Source organism: Oncorhynchus nerka, linkage group LG27 (assembly GCF_034236695.1).
Source record: "Oncorhynchus nerka isolate Pitt River linkage group LG27, Oner_Uvic_2.0, whole genome shotgun sequence".
NCBI lineage: Eukaryota > Metazoa > Chordata > Actinopteri > Salmoniformes > Salmonidae > Oncorhynchus > Oncorhynchus nerka.
The window spans coordinates 27,215,082-27,233,220 of record NC_088422.1 but is presented as its reverse complement, the minus strand read 5'-3'; the positions used below and the strand labels follow the sequence as shown (position 1 = coordinate 27,233,220).

The following is an 18,139-nucleotide window of genomic DNA, read 5'->3' as shown; positions in this document are numbered from 1 at the left end:
ATTACAGTGCATAGAGAATGGTGTTATTTCTATCAGAAAAAAATGCAAATATTTTGATGGCTTTTCTTACATTATCCCTTATATTCTGAACTCATTCTCTCCATATATTCTAGTGAGTCTGTGGACAACATTCAAACTAAAAGGTACACTGTATTTAAAGGGATGGCTTCAGATAAATGTACTGAAAACCCTATTGAATGAAAACTCCATGAGAAAATCTGTTGCCAGCACGTGGGAGAGTTTTCAGCTGTTGAATTACATGTATTCAATGTGTGCAAGGGAACCACGCCTGCAAAGCCCATTGAGCACCTGCACAAGGTAAGTCTGAATATCAACTACTGAGAAGTGCGTAAGAAAGGCATAATTAACTCAATTGGAATCGGGCCCTATGTGCATGCCTTAATCTACTTTCTCTTCACTTTTTCTGTCTTGAACTCTGTTCATCTCACTTTCTTCCCTGTCCCTCCCTCTCTCCGTCCTCTAGTGCCCCTCCTCTCTCAGAAGAAGGATAGTATTCACCCCTGAAAGTAATTAGGTAATCTCTCATCTCTGGCTGGAGCCCCTAGTCTGCTTCAGTCTTCTCACACCTAAGACAGTCTTAAGACACTCGTCCCCAGGTAGGGTTTTTCCTCCCATACATTGGCTTACTTTTTTACCTGGCTCTTCTACTTCCTTTCTGTCCATCTCTGACTGACCAGTGTGACCTGTTTAGCCGGTCCAATGTCTCCAGGGACGCCCCAGCCAACAGAGGTGAAGACCAAGCAGCTGCTGGATGTGAGTGCTGACCACTTGGGGGGCAGGGAGGCCCAGGATGTCCCCCCTCTGAAGAACTATGTCTACCTGACCATCCTCACTTGCTTCTGCCCAGCCTGGCCTGTCAACATCGTGGCTCTGGTCTTCTCTGTACTGGTGAGTCTGATCAAGAGTTGGGTCAATGATGTCTGCCTCTACCTCAATGTTGGTCAAGAATAGAGTACACATCTCATCTTTAGACAGGCATGAAGTAAAGAGGATGGATCAATGATATGTGACCTCTTATCTCTGGATACTGTTAAGGTATTGAGGACTGGTTATTTTGACTGTGTTTAAAAATGTTTGAGAAACACTGATCATTTTATTAGCAGTATATCATGAGTGAAATCTCAGCCATGACAACTCTTCATGGTAATTTTGTGGCACAACAGTTTATTTGAAATGATACATGCTGTTCTGTGTGATGCACCTGTCTCAGTGCAAGTGTGTCAGTGGTGTATGATCACTGAATGTCTAATGAGTCAGTGTGCCTGTGAAGTTCAGTCTCATGAGTTACAAAAATAGCCTGTCCACCTCTTTGAACCTCCGTCAGCGTCACACACGTACACATAATGCTGACGATGTGTGCTCGGTCATGAATGGAGCTGAAGTTCAACTACAGGATAGGATATATGTCCACGACTTTGTCAAATCCCTGATCCCAGATGTGTTGGAGGGTTAACATTCCGGGAGAGTTTAGACAATCAAAGTAAATGGACACAGATCCACTGGGATTTTTGCCCATTCCTCAAGGAAAAACTGCTCCAGCTCCTTCAAGATGGATGGGTTCCGCTGGTGTACAGCAATTTAAGTCATACCTCAGATTCTCAATTGGATTGAGGTCTGGGCTTTGACTAGGCCATTCCAAAACATTTAAATGTTTCCCTTTAAACCACTCGAGTGTTGCTTTAGCAGTATGCTTAGGGTCATTGTCTTGTTGGAAGGTGACCCTCCATCCCAGTCTCAAATCTCTGGAAGACTGAAACAGGTTTCACTCAAGAATTTCCCTGTATTTAGCGCCATCCATCATTCCTTCAATTCTGACCATTTTCCCAGTCCCTGCCGATGAAAAACATCCCCAAAGCATGATGCTGCCACCATCACCGTGGGGATGGTCGTCTCGGGGTGATGAGAGGTGTTGGGTTTGCTTTTTCCTTGATGGCCAAAAAGCTCAATTTTAGTCTCATCTGACCAGAGTACCTTCTTCCATATGTTTGGGGAGTCTCCCATATGCCTTTTGGCGAACACCAAACGTGTTTGCTTATTTTTCTCTTTAAGCAATGGCTTTTTTCTGGCCACTCTTCTGTAAAGCCCAGCTCTTCAGAGTTATCTTTGGTCTCTTTGTTGCCTCTCTGATTAATGCCCTCCTTGCTTGGTCCGTGAGCTTTGGTGGGCAGCCCTCTCTTGGCAGGTTTGTTGTGGTGCCATAATCTTTACATTTTTTAATAATGGATTTAATGGTGCTCCGTGGGATGTTCAAAGTTTCAGATATTTTTTTATAACCCAACCCTGATCTGTACTTCTCCACAACTTTGGCCTTGACCCGTTTGGAGAGCTCCTTGGTCTTTATGGTGCCACTTGCTTGGTGGTGCCCCTTGCTTAGTGGTGTTGCAGACTCTGGGGCCTTTCAGAACAGGTGTATATATACTGAGATCAGATCATGTGACACCTAGATTGCACACAGGTGGACTTTGTTTAACTAATTATGTGACTTCTGAAGGTAATTGGTTGCACTAGATCTTATTTGGGGGATTCTTAGCAAAGGGGGTGAATACATATGCACGCACAATTTTTCAGTTTTTAAATTTTTTCACTTCACCAACTCAGACTATTTTGTGTATGTCCATTGCATGAAATCTAAATAAAAATCCATTTAAATTACAGGTCGTAATGAAACAAAATAGTAAAAACGCCAAGGGGGGTGAATACTTTTGCAAGGCACTGTATGGACTGATTAAGAGTATGTGACATCAATGTATGATTTGTGTGACTGTCTGAGTTAACACACCAGTATTCAGCCCTGAGTGTCCAAATTTGGAGTAAAGCCTTATTGTTTTTGAAGTAACAGCAAGGGGGGTTAGGGTGAAATTAATATATACACTGACCAAAAAGTATGTAGACGCCTGCTCGTCAAACATCTTATTCCAAAATCATGGGCATTAATATGGAGTTGATCCCCCGTTTGCTGCTATAACAGACTCCACTCTTCTGGGAAGGCTTTCCACTAGATGTTGGAACATTGCTGCGGGGACTTGTTTCCATTCAGCCACAAGGGCGTTAGTGAGGTCGTAAACTGTTGTTGGATGATTAGGCCCGGCTCGCAGTTGGAGTTCCAATTAATCTCAAAGATGTTAGATGGAGTTGAGGTCAGGGCTCTGTGCAGAGCAGTCAAGTTCTTCCACACCGATCTCAAAAATAATTTATGTAGACTTCCAGCAATGGCGAAGCTCTAACAAGACGTGTCTGCATAGCGCCCTTGAACTTTCATAAAATGTTAAGGCATTTTGACATGGTTTACCTGTTCATTAATAGTGAGTAGGAAGTTAAAAGATCTCTTTTATCGCCAAAACAACGGATGCCCAATATAGCAAAGCCTCAGACGAGGCATGGAAAAGTGTCAACCTCTGACAGCCCTTCTTCAGCCTCGACGGATGCTAGCTTGGAATAAGCACCAGCATGGTTCAGAATGGAGATGGACAAGGGTGTAACAAAAATCCAAGAGACACTTTCTGAACGCCTCCGCAAAATTGATGTGCTGGTCAATGACCTCCTCTAAGACCAAAAAGTCAAAGGGATGAGTGACAAAGTTAGTAAAAGACCATGCTGACCACCAGGCTGCCATCCAGGATGTTCGCTAGGACGTGAATCAAAAGTGCAAGAAGTTGGAAGATGCCATCTCTAAACTCGGGTAGAAATGAGATTCTTACGAACATTTCCAAAAGCGCTCGAATTTGTGATTTCAAGGTTACCCGGAGGCTGTAGAAGGAATGTATTCCCAAAATTCTGGATCTACCCCCTTCAAATCAAATTACATTTGTCACATGTGGAATACAATAGGTGTAGACCCTACAGTCAAATGCTTACTTACAAGCCCTAACCAAAAATGCAGTTAAAAAATAATAAAAAATACCTTAAAAATATAAGATAAATAAGAATAAGAAATAAAAGTAACCAATAATTAAAGAGCAGCAGTAAAATAACAATAGCGAGGCTATATAGAGGGGTACCGGTACAGAGTCAATGTGCGGGGGCACTGGTATCGAGGTAATTGAGGTACTATGTACATGTAGGTAGAGTTACATGTAGGGGGGGGGCAAGCAAATAGTCTGGGTAGCCATTTCATTAGATGTTCAGGAGTCTTATGAACATGGAGATGATAAAGCAGGAATGTTGCTGGCTTGGCAGATAAGGCGAGAGGAAGCTGGTAGAGATATTAGCTCTATTAGGCTAACAAATAATACAGTTGTTCAGGGTCCTGAGGTAATTAATCTAGTCTTTAGGGGAGTTTTATGAAACACTGTACAAGTCTGAAGGGGATGCCCCTGCCACAATACATGAGTTTTTGAACAAACTCAATTTACAAGCTATAACTGATAAGGATAGAGAGTACTATGAGAAAGAGATTACATTTGAGGGAATTAGGGAACCCATTTTCAACATTGCTGGGGGAAAATCACCTAGGTTAGACGAATTCCCTATTGAATTCTAAAGATCATTTTTACCCAAACGAATCGAGCCTCTTTGAGATATGTTTAATTATGCCATAGAGACAGAAAAGCTCCCAGACACACTTGAATAAGCACTGACCACAGTTTTGTTCAAACCTGGGAAAGATCCTCTGCTTTTTGGGTCGCATAGACCAATAACTTAATTGAACACTTCATATAAGATTCTTGCAAAACTCATAGCTCTTAGACTAGATAAGGTTCTTCCTGACTTGGTTGATATGGACCAAACAAGCTTTGTAAGAAACCGCTCATCTCCTGATAATATCAGAAGATTATTTAATATTATGCATTATGTAGAGAATATCCAAGAGCCTGTACTGGCAGCTTCATTAGGTGTGGAAAAAGCTTTTGACTGCATAAAATGGACCTAACTGTTTGAAGTTTTACAGAGGATGAATATTGGACCTAAGTATGTAGGTCTGATTAGATTACTGTGCTAATATCCGGTAGCTCAGATTCTGACTAATGGAAACATTTCCTCACAGTTCTCTCTATCACGTGGCACAAGATAGGGTTGTCCCGCTAGTCCTCTCCTTTTTTCTTTGGCTGTAGAGCCACTGGCAGCTTTTAGATCTCATCCATCCATCCATGGTGTTCGTATAGGTGGGCCTGAACATCTGGTCTCGCTATCTGCTGATACATTATTTCACTCTGAGCATTAGTTGACATCCTGAAAGAATATGGGACATTTTCAGGGTATAAAATGAACCTATCAAAGAGTATAATTATGTCTATTAACAGGGCAGCTATGCAGAAACCAATCTTAGGTCAGCTGTTTTCTTGGAGACAAGAAATGACATACCTTGGATTGCAAATTATTTCTGAAATTATTAAGACATATCAACTGAACTATACTACACTTCTCAAAAAGGTTGGGGAAGAATTGGATTGATGGTGGGATTTACCAATTTCTCTTACTGGGCGGGTCAATTGTGTAAAGATTAATATATTACCAAAATTCTTTGGTACCTTTTTCAAACTTTTCCCTTTCCTATTCGCAAAGTTTTTTTCAAACAAATTAATTGGAAGGTCTCTTCATTTCTGTGGAAAGGGAAACCCCCCAGAGTGAAACTCACAACTTTATGCGAACCGCACTCAGAAGGAGGACTTACCCTACCTGACTTCCAGTTGTATTACTGGGCATCTCAGTTAAAGGCTGTGTGGGTATGGCAAAATACAACAAGTTCACCCTCTTGGAGACAGATAGAGGAAGTAATATTGGCAAATATACCTTACATTAGCCCACCTAAAGCTTTGATAGGTCTCATAAACAACCCTTTCATTAAAAACACTTATTGATTGTAGTCCATAAACAAACAAAAGGGTATAAATCTATATATGAACAAACACATTTCTATAATAACCCCATCTTACCCAAACCCCTGAGAGATGCTATTACATTTTCTTGTTTCAACAAAGGAATTAAAACATTTGGTCATCTGTATAGAGAAGCTGAACTACTATCCTTTCAATAACTGGCATTTCATTTTCAGTTACCTCAATCTAATTTCTTAAAGTACCTACAGGTTAGGCATTATATTGCCACTCAACAGGGAGGTAGGATTCAGTCCATTTGTAAACCTATAATTGATCAACTGTGGTTTGGGAATAAAGGGGTCAAAGGTTTAATTTCTTACGTGTACTCTGGTCTTCAAGGTCTGTTGGGGAACGATGACGCTCTGAAGGCTTGCATGAAGTGGCATGATGACCTTGTCCTCATTGTTGAGGATGAGAAAAGCTCTTTTTAGATGCTCAGCATATTTAATTTAACACACGGCACAAATTGATGCAATTCAATATTTGACATAGGATCTACTTTACACCAGAGAGACTGTATAAGATCCATTTTTTTTAAATCTACATTTTGCCCAAGGTGTAAAACACATTTAGGTTTTACACCTTGGGCACATTTATGCATATGTTTTTGTCCTGCCCTGAGCAAGGCAATTATTGGAATAACATTATTCAGATCTTATCACAGGTCACTAAAATTACTGTACCACTAGATCCTTCCCTTATTCTTCTTGGAGATGACTCTGCAAAACCAGATTAATTAAATTGGCGGTCATTGCAGCCAATAAATGCACAGCTATTTAATGGAAGAGTGACACTCCGCCAAGCAAGCAGATGTGGTTAAAACTAACATCCTATATTCCATCTGAAGAAATTACTACAATTCACGTAATGAACCCTTTGAATTTAATGAGGTCTGGGGGGACTTTCAGCAGTTTCTAGAGATGTCACCTTAGCTGCCTCATTATTTTCTTTCATAATGTATTATTTGTTTTTGCGTTGATAATTTATTTTCTACATTGAATGTGAAGGTCATTCTGTTTAGTTTTTGTTAATCATCAAAGCTAATATCCTGGTAGATGGGAGGGGGGTGTTAATGGGTTGGGGAGGGAAGGGTTTTGTACGATGTGCTCCCATGTAGCATGCTGTTTTGTGTAGGTGGAAGGAGTAACGGGGCATTATCTGTGTCATATTTTTCTGATGATTGTTAAATTGTAAAAAATGACAATTAATACATTGTTAAATAAAATTTAAAAATTGTATGGACTTCGCTTTGTGCACGGGGGCACTGTCAAGCTGAAACAGGAAAGGGCATTCCCCAAACTGTTGCCACAAAGTTGGAAGCACAGAATCGTCTAGAATGTCATTGTGTGCTGTAGCATTAAGATTTCTCTTCACTGGAAATAAGGGGCCTAGCCCGAATCATGAAAAACAAAGCCAGATCATTATTCCTCATCCACCAAACTTTACAGTTGGCACTATGCATTGGGACAGGTAGCGTTCCCCTGGCATCCGCCAAACCCAGATTAGTCCGTCGGACACCAGATGGTGAAGCGTTATTCATCACTCCAGAGAGCCCGTTTCCATTGCTCCATTGCTCCAGCTTTACACCACTCCAGTCAACACTTGGCATTGTGCATGGTGATCTTAGGCTTGTGTGCTGCTGCCAAGCCATGGAAACCCATTTCATGAAGTTCCCGATGAACAGTTCTTGTGCTGACGTTGTTTCTGGAGACAGGACATACAGTTGCCCGAGCAGCTCTAGCAAGGCAGAAATTTGATGAGCTGACTTGTTGGAAAGGTGACATCCTATGACAGTGCCATGTTGAAAGTCACTGAGCTCTTCAGTACGGGCCATTCTGTTGCCAATGTTTGTTTATGGAGATGGCATGGCTGTGTGCTCGATTTTATACACCTGTCAGCAATGGGTGTGGCTGAAATAGCCGAATCCACTTATTTGAAGGGGTGTCCACCTACTTTTGGCCATGTAGTGTATACTGTATATATTTTTGATTAAATACTGAATGTGGCCTTTACTACTACAGCCATTAGAAATGCATTGAATAACACGTTCATAAATGGCAAAACAGTCTAAACTTAATCATAAGGAATAAGGTTTTGAAGTGTCTGTCCTAAATCTAGGAGATATATATAGTATATAGACACAGTTAACCCCTTTTTTTTGTTGTCACAAAACTACTTTCATACTTCCATATTTTTAAAAAAATGGTACCTGGTTACCTTCAGATGTGGGTGACCACATTTAAATTAAAAGACCCAAATGTGGGACAACAAGATGATTTTGCGGGAGATTCGCTGGATAGTGTAACCTAGACATTAATATTTTTTCACACACAAAAATCTTCCTCCTACACCAAGCCAGCTAATGGAAGCACACGTAGTCTACTCTGTAAGGACTGGATCACACCGACAGCGTCATTGCGTAAAATAGTGTGCAGCGTCATCTGTATATGTATGCAACAAAAGTTCAACATTCACCTTCTGCTACCATGTCTGTCAAGACGTCTACAGTTTGACGCACACGTTCAGTAGATTAAACATATGCACCACACAGAACGCATTACAACTGCCCCTGCCTGCTGCAAGGCAAATGCAGCGTTCCATTGGAAATGAATGTACTTATGGTCAGTGGCGATTTTAGCATGTAAATCTTGGTGGGGCAATCAAACAAAAATGTGGGATGCATGCCAGCAAAGCCACAACACAACACTAAATAATACATTAATTTCACTATAACTGTGACAAACAGTACCCACAAACTGTTATGGCCTACAAAAAGCTATCCCAACAGCAGAGTCCCAACATCTTACCACTGCTACACCTGGCTTTCAGCGGAGCCTTATCTGGCAGCAAAACAGTTCATTCAGCCTCATTTACTGCCTTTTAAAAAAACATAGCCGATATGGCTGACTTGCTTTAAAAAATGTGGTTTCCACTAACAATTGAGATGTGCAAACTATGGCACAAGGGGATGACAAGTGGATAAGAGGCAATCCGTAATTTTGATTAAGACGTTAATGAGCGAGCGACGACGGACATAGTCAATATAACTATTTCTTCAGCACTTTTGTACAGCAACAGAATTCAGAACATGGGCCGTTCTTACAGTATTCTCTCTGTACACCAAGTCAGAACCGTAGGGTAAATACAGGGGGCATATAAATAGACAATGAAAGCTCTTACAATATTCAATGATTACATTTCTCTAAAACAGGTTATAGGCTACATGTGCACCACCAAGTTAGAACAGTAGGTGAATTTAAGAGGTGAAAATAGACCAAATTATTAGGGTGAAGCACATTGCACGTCGTTTGTGTCTTTGAGTGTCAAAAGAGATACATGTCATATAACACTATTTGACTTGTTAAATAAGCTTTTCAATTGACACATTAAATAACACAATTCTATTGTAGAATGTTTGAGTGCTGAATTTGCATGTGCAAGCCAAGCACCACCACTACTATCGGTAGCACTGTCGAAGCTGTACAAAAAGAAGCACACACCGGCCACGAACGACGTGTTTACAATACCGCGTTGGTTAAAATAGACCAAATTATTAGGGTGAGGCACATGGGCTACTAACAGCTTACTACACAACATACACTTAGTGTTACTTTCTTAGCTTGACATCCTCAGTCCAATCAAAGCTACTGTACATATAACATGATTTGACGTAATTTTATCTGTGGCCAATGACCTTGAGCCTTCTTGGAAGGGCACTTGTAATATAACTCTATGGCAGGACCCAAAGGGCTAAAATGTTGGATGTCTACCCTTACTAAGGACTTAAACTGAGTGACAGAACACTGAGCCAATCATGGCGCAGTGCTCCTATTTTCTTCTGTTGGCTCGTCCCACCACCACAGAAGCACGGAGCTAGGCTGAAACACCTGCATTTTGGAGCTGACTTACTCAAGAAAACAAAAAAGAGACCATGTGTGTATGCAGCTTTATTAACTGTCCCACCTGCCCTGAATGATGGGTCGCCACTGCTTATGGTGTACCAAAATGCAATGAAGCTGTCGGTGTGATCGAGGTGTAACGCCTCAATCAAACCCACCCCGACAGCGTCATTACATTTTGGTACACCAGAAGTACATTCATTTCCAATGGAAAGCTGCATTTGCCCTGCAGCATTGCATTGCAGAGGCAGTTGTAGTGCATATGTTGGATTGAACCTAAGAGTTGATCAGGCTGTTGATTGTGGCCTGTGGAATGTTGTCCCACTCCTCTTCAATAGCTGTGCGAAGTTGCTGGATATTGGCGAGAACTGAAACACGCTGTTGTACACGATGATCCAGAGAATCCCAAACATGCTCAATGAGTGTCATGTCTGGTGAGTATGCAGGGCATGGACGAACTGGGACATTTTCAGCTTCCAGGAATTGTGTACATGGGGCCATGCATTATCATGCTGAAACATGAGGTAATGGCGTCGGATAAATGGCACAACAATGAGCCTCAGATCTCGTCACAGTATTTCTGTGCATTCAAATAGCCATCGATAAAATGCAATTGTGTTCGTTGTCCATAGCTTATACCATACTACCCATACCATAACCCCACCGCCACCATGGGGCACTCTGTTCACAAAGTCGACATCAGCAAACTGAGCACCATACACGTTGTCTGCCATCTGCCCGGTATAGTTGAAACCGGGATTCTTCAGTGAAGAGCACACTTCTCCAGCGTGCCAGTGGCAATGGAAGGTGAGCTTTTGCTCACTGAGGTTGGTTATGACACCGAACTGCAGTCAGGTCAAGACCCTGGTGAGGATGACGAGCACGCAAGTGAGCTTCCCTGAGACGGTTTCTGACCGTTTGTGCATTAATTGGTTGTGCAAACCCAGTTTCATCAGCTGTCCGGGTGGCTGGTCTCAGATGATCCCACGGATGTGGAGGTCCTGGGTTGGCGTGGTTACACGGGGTTTGCGGTTGTGAGGCCGGTTGGAAGTAGCGCCAAATTCTCTAAAACAACATTGTGGTAGAGAAATTAACATTAAATTATCTGGCAACAGCTTTGGTGAACATTCCTGCAATCAGCATGCCAATTGCACACTCCCTCATAACTTGAGATGTCTGTGGCATTGTGTTGTGTGACCAAACTGCACATTTCTGGGATCTTTTATTTTATTCTGGGACCAACACTTTACATGTTACATTTATATTTGGGTTTAGTGTAAATAAGCTATTTATATTTTGGTTCAGTGTAGATAAGCTATTTATATTTTGGTTCAGCGTAGTTAAGCTATTTCAACTATTTAGCTCTGTGATCAGAACTGAAGCTCAGTTTAACGTAGAACAGATGGTTCACCTTTTGTAGGCTACGTCTGAATAATGTAATGTCAAATTTCTGGAGTAGACAATATTTAATTGATAAATATAATACAAAATACATATCATAAATATATTTTGCAATGGTTTTCACCTTTTCTGGACATGAGTTCATATTCCCAAAGTAGCCATACAACAAATTGCCATGTGCATGTCTAATTTAATTGGGCCTACAGGTATTAAATAGGCTTTTAATTTCCTGTTTTTGCTCTATGCATATAATAGAATTGAACAGGTGAACAGACAGTTGATACACAATTGATGCTTTGCATTGAAATGTGTAGGCTACCACTCAATGTTTCAGAATTCGCAGGCAGTGCAACATATTTAGGTTCGGGAAAAAGTAAATGCAAAACGTTATTGAAATCAAACAGTGTGCTTACAGGTCGACAACAATTTGCAATTGTTTTGTCTTTCAGAAACGGTCAGTTAGACTACATCAAATATCACAGCAAAAGAAAACATTCTCCAAAAACATTTGATACACTTTTCCATGACTATTTCCTTTAGATAGTGTCTTAGCCTAGTTCTAATACTTCCAAAGTATACAGCAAATAAGGACATTATTGTCACCATAAAAGGTGAATGGTGGACAATTTTTAGGCGGAGTTATAATAATGTTCGTTCACGAGTACAGTTTTACAACAGTTCTGATTTATAACGGGAAAATGCATAGGATACTTATGGTGTGCACCAAGTTTATTAATCTCAATATTGTGTGCATGGGCAGGCTTTTCAGAAATGGTGCAAGCAGATATCTAGTATAAAATGTACGCAACGGTTTTAAATGAGGCCCCGAGTCTGACAAACAATGCTGTAGCTCTGCCACTTTCCACAGCAGATGAGGAAAGCAAACAGGCAGATGTGGTAAACAGATATCTCTTTCTCAAACAGACTGATTCTGATGGATTTATTTTATTATATTAATTAGATCGACTTAAGGATCCATTAAACCTCATGTGTGCCAATGGCAGCTGTTGCAGCTTTGTGGCTGTGAGAAACAAGATGAGGAGCACATGACACTGAGTAATCCACAGCACTCTGACAAACCTTAATATAAACATGAATTTAAGATGCCACAGGGACAGGGTGAGAAACAGAGAAGTGTACTGATCAGTGCCAGAAGGGTTTCCCATAGAAATGATTGAGTGTTTACAGGTCCAGTCCAGCCTTTTCATCTGACTCACCAATGATACAGCGTCACTCTTCCCTCCATTCATAGAATAATGATCTCTTTAACTGTTGTGTCACCCTCTGAATCTCTGGCTAAATATTAGATGGTTTATTGGCTGGGATGAAACATACCTGTATCTCCCCAGTGTCCACTAATGGTGTACACTGTTAATTGATTAATAATTATAAAACACTTTTTTACACCGTTTATTGATGAATGGTTCTAATTGTTTAAAAGTGATATTTTCTGCTGCTCTGCCTCAACAGTACCCATTGTTCTTGTCCTCCTGCCCTCTCTCTCTGTTTCTCCCTCTCCTGTCTTCTGAAGTCTCAGAACAGTTATGATGAGGAGGACTATGAGGGTTCCGCGAGGCTCGGTAGGAAAGCCTTTCACATGGCGATAGCCTCCATGATCATTGGCCTCCTGATCATCCTGATCTTATCCATAGTGCACTTTACCACGGTATGATTACAACCATCAGTGTACCTGATTCCATACTCACAATAATGTTTTTCTTGCTTATATTATAGGGAGATCTTAATAATGAACTATTTTGTGCTTTTCTATCTCTGTTCAATTCCATAGAATGCTGTATGAATGCTGGAGGATGAAAGATGGCAACATTCACCAGGAGTGATCATCTCCTGGGGAAGGATCCTCTCTGGGCACTTTCATGTTCAGACCAGACATTCTTCAGAGCATCGTCAGCTGATCGGGCTTGAGCCTGAATCCTGGGATGGATCATCTTGTCTGTATTCTTATTATGATAACCCTCACATCAGTTTACGTTGTAGTGAAAACAGGAAGCAACATTCAGCGGTCTTATTGTAATGTACAGTATGCTGTTGGCCGCATCTGATGGAACATGCAGTCTATGGAACCAACCCACAGATCATTTTCTGACATTAAACTTAAAAAAGCATTATATTGTCAGTATTGTACAGTAGCATTTTATACATTTTTTATGAATGCTTATTGTTTATACATACCAAAAACACAAAAGTATTGTACACCAGCCTAAAGGGCAGAGGCAAATGAATTGTGAGATGGTTAAAGGGGCATAATTCCTGTCATTCATTTCTATGTGTGTATGTTTTTCATTTTATAGATCTAGACAGAGTAAAATCTATGTAGGCTTGTTTAAAGGACAAGCAGTAGTTGATGCACTGAGAGCTTGCACGATCCTAATGAAATGTGAACACAGATAGGGTTCAGTACAAACATGCCATATACCCTGTGGTGTTCTCCTGTATCATAGCCTGATGTCTTACAGCTGCTCTGTCTTATATTTTATCATCTGAAAAATTATAAAAATGAAATAGTACTGATGAATGTAGAATTTACATATGTATTCATATTTTCTTACTTTTACTATGGAACTGAAATGGATGTTCAGCCACTTGTGGTAAAGAACGTGTGTGTTGTATTCCAATAAATGTTGTGCAATTTTCAAGTTAGCGTTTGATTTTGACATTCTACCTGCATGACCTCTCTCTCTTTCTCGCTCTCTCACACAGACACACACAAGCATACATGCACTTATTCATACACCAAGAAGCCAAAAGTTAAAGCACTGATGGGTGAGATGTTTGTTTGACTGATTGCCTTCCTTACTCCCCCCTCATGCCCCATGTCCCACATTCCCACGTATCCTTCACAGCCTTTGCAATCTGCAGAGTCTGGAGGATCCTGTATTCTGATATGTAATAATATCATAATCAAAGGCTATAAATAGAGGCCTGGCACTTAGCTGGTACCTTAACGATGGCTTCAACAACCCAACATCCCTTAGTCATTATTTGGATGATGCAATGGTGGTGGTGATGAAGATGGTGAAGATGAGAGCGATGATCATTAATCTTTTGTTTAATTTCAGTCAAGAATTTAAGGATTCAACATTGAGCAGTGCACAGCAAACTGAATCCATGCACAAAATAATATTTTTTTTTACACCTCAGGGTCAAAACTGTAAATTTTGTTAATTTGTATGATTGTGTGCAGTGCTCCCTTGTTAAAGAAGTATTGGTCTCAATAGGATTTCCTGTTTAAATAAGGTTAAAAAAAATAAAAAATACAAACCTGCTAAGACTGCTTTTCACACCCCAGTCTGAGTTTATCTAAGTGGGTACACTTTTTGGAGCCTCTGAGGAAAGCTTTGTGACTGGTTTCCCAGTGTATATTTTGGTGTGGCCCAGTTGTGAGACGGTGAAACTGGATAGCCGTGTGAAAGCATTAGAGGAATAAGTCAACCTGCAATGGTTGAGCAGGGATACCGTAGAATATCTAAATCAGGAGTCATATGTGTAAACAGACCATAGAGGACTCTAGTTCCCAAAAGTCTGTTTTAACATCGGCAGCCCCATTGAGGACTTTCACCATTTTGAAGTAGTCAGCAGGTGGCACTTCCTATGGGTTAAGAAATGATAACATAATTCCATCCAGGTCATCAAAAGGGATCAGCCAATGAATTATACTTGTAAACAAACATTTCATAACTGCAGTTGGTAGTAAGTCCCCAACCTTGGCGTTATACCTGTTCAAACAACACACTCCAGTATGCACCCTTTCAGTTTGTTTACCAACTCATAGAAGTCATAGAGGAAGAAAATGTACTACTTTAAAATGGAGATGGCCTCAATGGTGCTGGCCATGCTCTCAGAGATGCCATAATGGGACAGATACAATGTTACGTCGTCCAACTATATGAGACAGACATGTGATATTAGTCTTCTAAAACTTGATTGATAAGTGCCAAAGATGTTTAATCAGTGTAAACCCCACTTGCACAGCATTTCCATATTATTTATTTTAGGCTATCAAAGACTTGATTCAATGTTACTCAAAATAAAAGTAAAATGTATCTATTCAGTATGGCTAGGCTATATGCCAGGGGTCTGTCATGCCAAATAGTGTCACCCTCTATGTGGTAAGGAGAAGGAGGCCGTTCTGACCGAGATGCATGCTGGCCATTTCGGAGTGAAGCGCATGATTGCCAAAATCAACCTACGTTTCTTCTGCCGGGGAATTGTCAAGGAGGTGGACAGCTGGGCAAGTGAAATAACCTTTTGTTTATCAATCACATTCTATTATATCTGAAGTTATTATGATTTCAATTAATGTCATATCAGAGAGCACACAATGTTTCAATTTGTCACTTTTTGCTTAAAGGTCAGTACCCTGACTAGCCTGCCAGAAGTTTGAGGGTGAAGACTGTGGCGCCGGAGTTGAAGCCCATCAAAGTTGTTTCACCATGGCATATGATCGGTAAGTGTCCCAATTCAAATTTTGCCCTGATAAGTTGTTTTGTAATGGTTTCTTTATTTGACCACAGCAGACTTCAAAATTATAGAATATGTGTGTGTGTGTGTTTGTGTGTGTCAATCTGCATACTGTATGGCACAGATACTGGTAAGAATAAAGTAATCTTCTCTCTAACACTTTAAATGTTATGGTGGACCTCATTGCACCCTTCACGAAATCCAGGAATGGCAACAGCTGGTGTCTGATGGCGACCGATCACTTTACCAAGTGGGTGGAGGCGATACCCATTAAGGTCAGTAAAGGAAGAGCACGTGCTTAACTCTACATTCCCTTCTGTAACCCATTAAAAAGGGTGCTTGGAACCAAAAATAAATGTTGCTTTGTATGATACCCATCAATGACGAGACTAGCTAGGCCACCTCCAAGGTGATGGTGGACATCTTCAACACCCACGGTTCTCCTGAGGTCATCTTGAGTGACCGAGGTCGTGAACTCTGGACAGGTATGGATGTTATAGGTTATCTTCTGTCACCAATGGTTTGTTTTATTTATTTTTGACACATTCCATGGTACATTATCAGACATATTTCAATATCTTACATTGTCAATAGATATCGCTTTCCTCCCTCCGAGTACAATGCAATTGTATATACAATTATTGTATATGCTGTAATCTTTCAAATTTGTGATTGACTTAGTGTTGTTGTTTGTCTATTGCTATGTTTGTATAACGTATTTTCAAATCACTGAAACCCCACCTGATGTGGTGGAAGTTGTCGAACCAGATCAGAACACCTTTGAGTACCACCTTCAGGCACGGACTGAGAAGGATGTGGAGGTTTTTGACCAGGTAAAAGTTATTGTCTGCTGTTAATTTATTTTCTGGCCCTCCAAGAGATATGTAAGAAATGTATTTGTAATATGAAATATAATTGCATGTATTTCTGTCATCAATCAAGGTGAGACTGAACATGGACAAGATGCAGGAGAAACAGAAGGAGAGCTACCGAGCAGAGTCAAGAAGGGGACCAAGTGCTACGACATCCGGGTGAATTGCTTGGTTTGGAAGAAGGATGAAAGGAAGGTGTGACCTGGGAAACCTCGCTGCTCTTTTGCTCCTAGCTGGGGTCACCGTCTGATAAAGTGAGCATAAAAAATATCCTCACTATTTGTATTTGCACACAAAATAACCTGGAGCTAGTTTTAGTTTCCCTAACACTGATATTTTGCTCTTTGTCTTCCTAGGGTTACCTGAGTGGAAGCAAACAATCTTCTGCAGTTGGACAGTTGGACGGTCGACCACTGGAAGCATTGACGCCCTACACTTCAGTGAAGCTCAACAGACAAAGTATGTTAAGCTTTGGTTGACATTTGAGAAAGCAAGAAATGGTAGTTATGCTAAGCTTATAAAAATGTACCTCTTCAATTTACCTCTCCTAATGACTTTAGGACCATTGACTGTCCGAGCCACCCAGGAGGTATCCCATCCACCAGAACCAGCGGGTTCGGGTCAGTCTGATTCTCTGTGCTCTGAGTCAGAGGGGGACCAGCTTCAGGTAGGCTATACCTTCAAAAACTGTTGAAAAGTACATATCTCCCATTTATGACACTGCACTAATCCATCAAATCTTCTCAAGTAAAGAGTAACCTGTGTGTTTTCTTGTTTAAGTCTCTGTCTCCTACCCTGTTCCCTTTAACTCTGCTCTTGTTCTCCAGGACCTAGGGGTTCTGCCCAACTCCCAGAAACTAATAGTTTATCGAATCCCATTGTGACGTAGAGGGGGACACTATTTGGCCGGGGGACATTATTTGGCATGACAGTACCTGCCACCACTTTGGCATGACAGGCCCCCAAAGTGGCGGCAGGTACTTTCTGGATCGAATCCCCAAGCTGACAAGGTAAAAATCTGTCATTCTGCCCCTGAACAAGGCAGTTAACCCACTGTTCCCTGGTAGGCTGTTATTGTAAATAAGAATTTGTTCTTAACTGACTTACCTAGTTCAATAAAAGTTTTTTAAAAAACACACAAAAAAAAACATTTAGATTAAAACAAATAATAATAATAATTTTTAGACACATAGAATCACCAGAATCACCAGGAATCATTCAGGAAATCTGTTCCCAAGTATTCACACAAATAAAAAAAGAGAATGTGATCGTTTATCAATGTAATCCAGGTATGAAATTATTGTTATTTTCAAATTCAATCTCTTTTTCGGTTTATTTGTCGTCAATTTGCAGTGTACAACTTATTATAATTATTTTACAACGTTTCTCAAAGTCTGTTCAAGAACCTACATAAATTTTTGGAAAAACGTGTAGTTCAGCACAAACCGCAACGTAGCAAAAGTTCAAGCGACACAACCCAGGTCTGTTCATGGACCTGGGTCCGGTTTCCCAAAATCATCTTAAAGAGGCAATCTGCAGTTTCCTACATTATTTTTTTTTACTTGATTCTTGAAGAATGCCTCGTGAGCTTTGTATAACTGTCATACCACATCAGAACCCAACATATACGCTTGTTTTATTCCAATAT

At 40.6% G+C, this 18,139-nt stretch overlaps 1 protein-coding gene across 1 annotated transcript; it reads left to right on the top strand.

The window, feature by feature from the left end:
* The first annotated feature begins 506 nt into the window (after positions 1-506).
* LOC115111017 (transmembrane protein 233) lies at positions 507-13,794 on the top strand. The gene is made up of 3 exons (XM_065011258.1): positions 507-909; positions 12,669-12,803; positions 12,927-13,794. Exons 1-3 carry the CDS (start codon positions 721-723, stop codon positions 12,936-12,938), a joined length of 336 nt encoding a protein of 111 aa, XP_064867330.1. The 5' UTR covers positions 507-720; the 3' UTR covers positions 12,939-13,794.
* Positions 13,795-18,139: the final 4,345 nt, after the last annotated feature.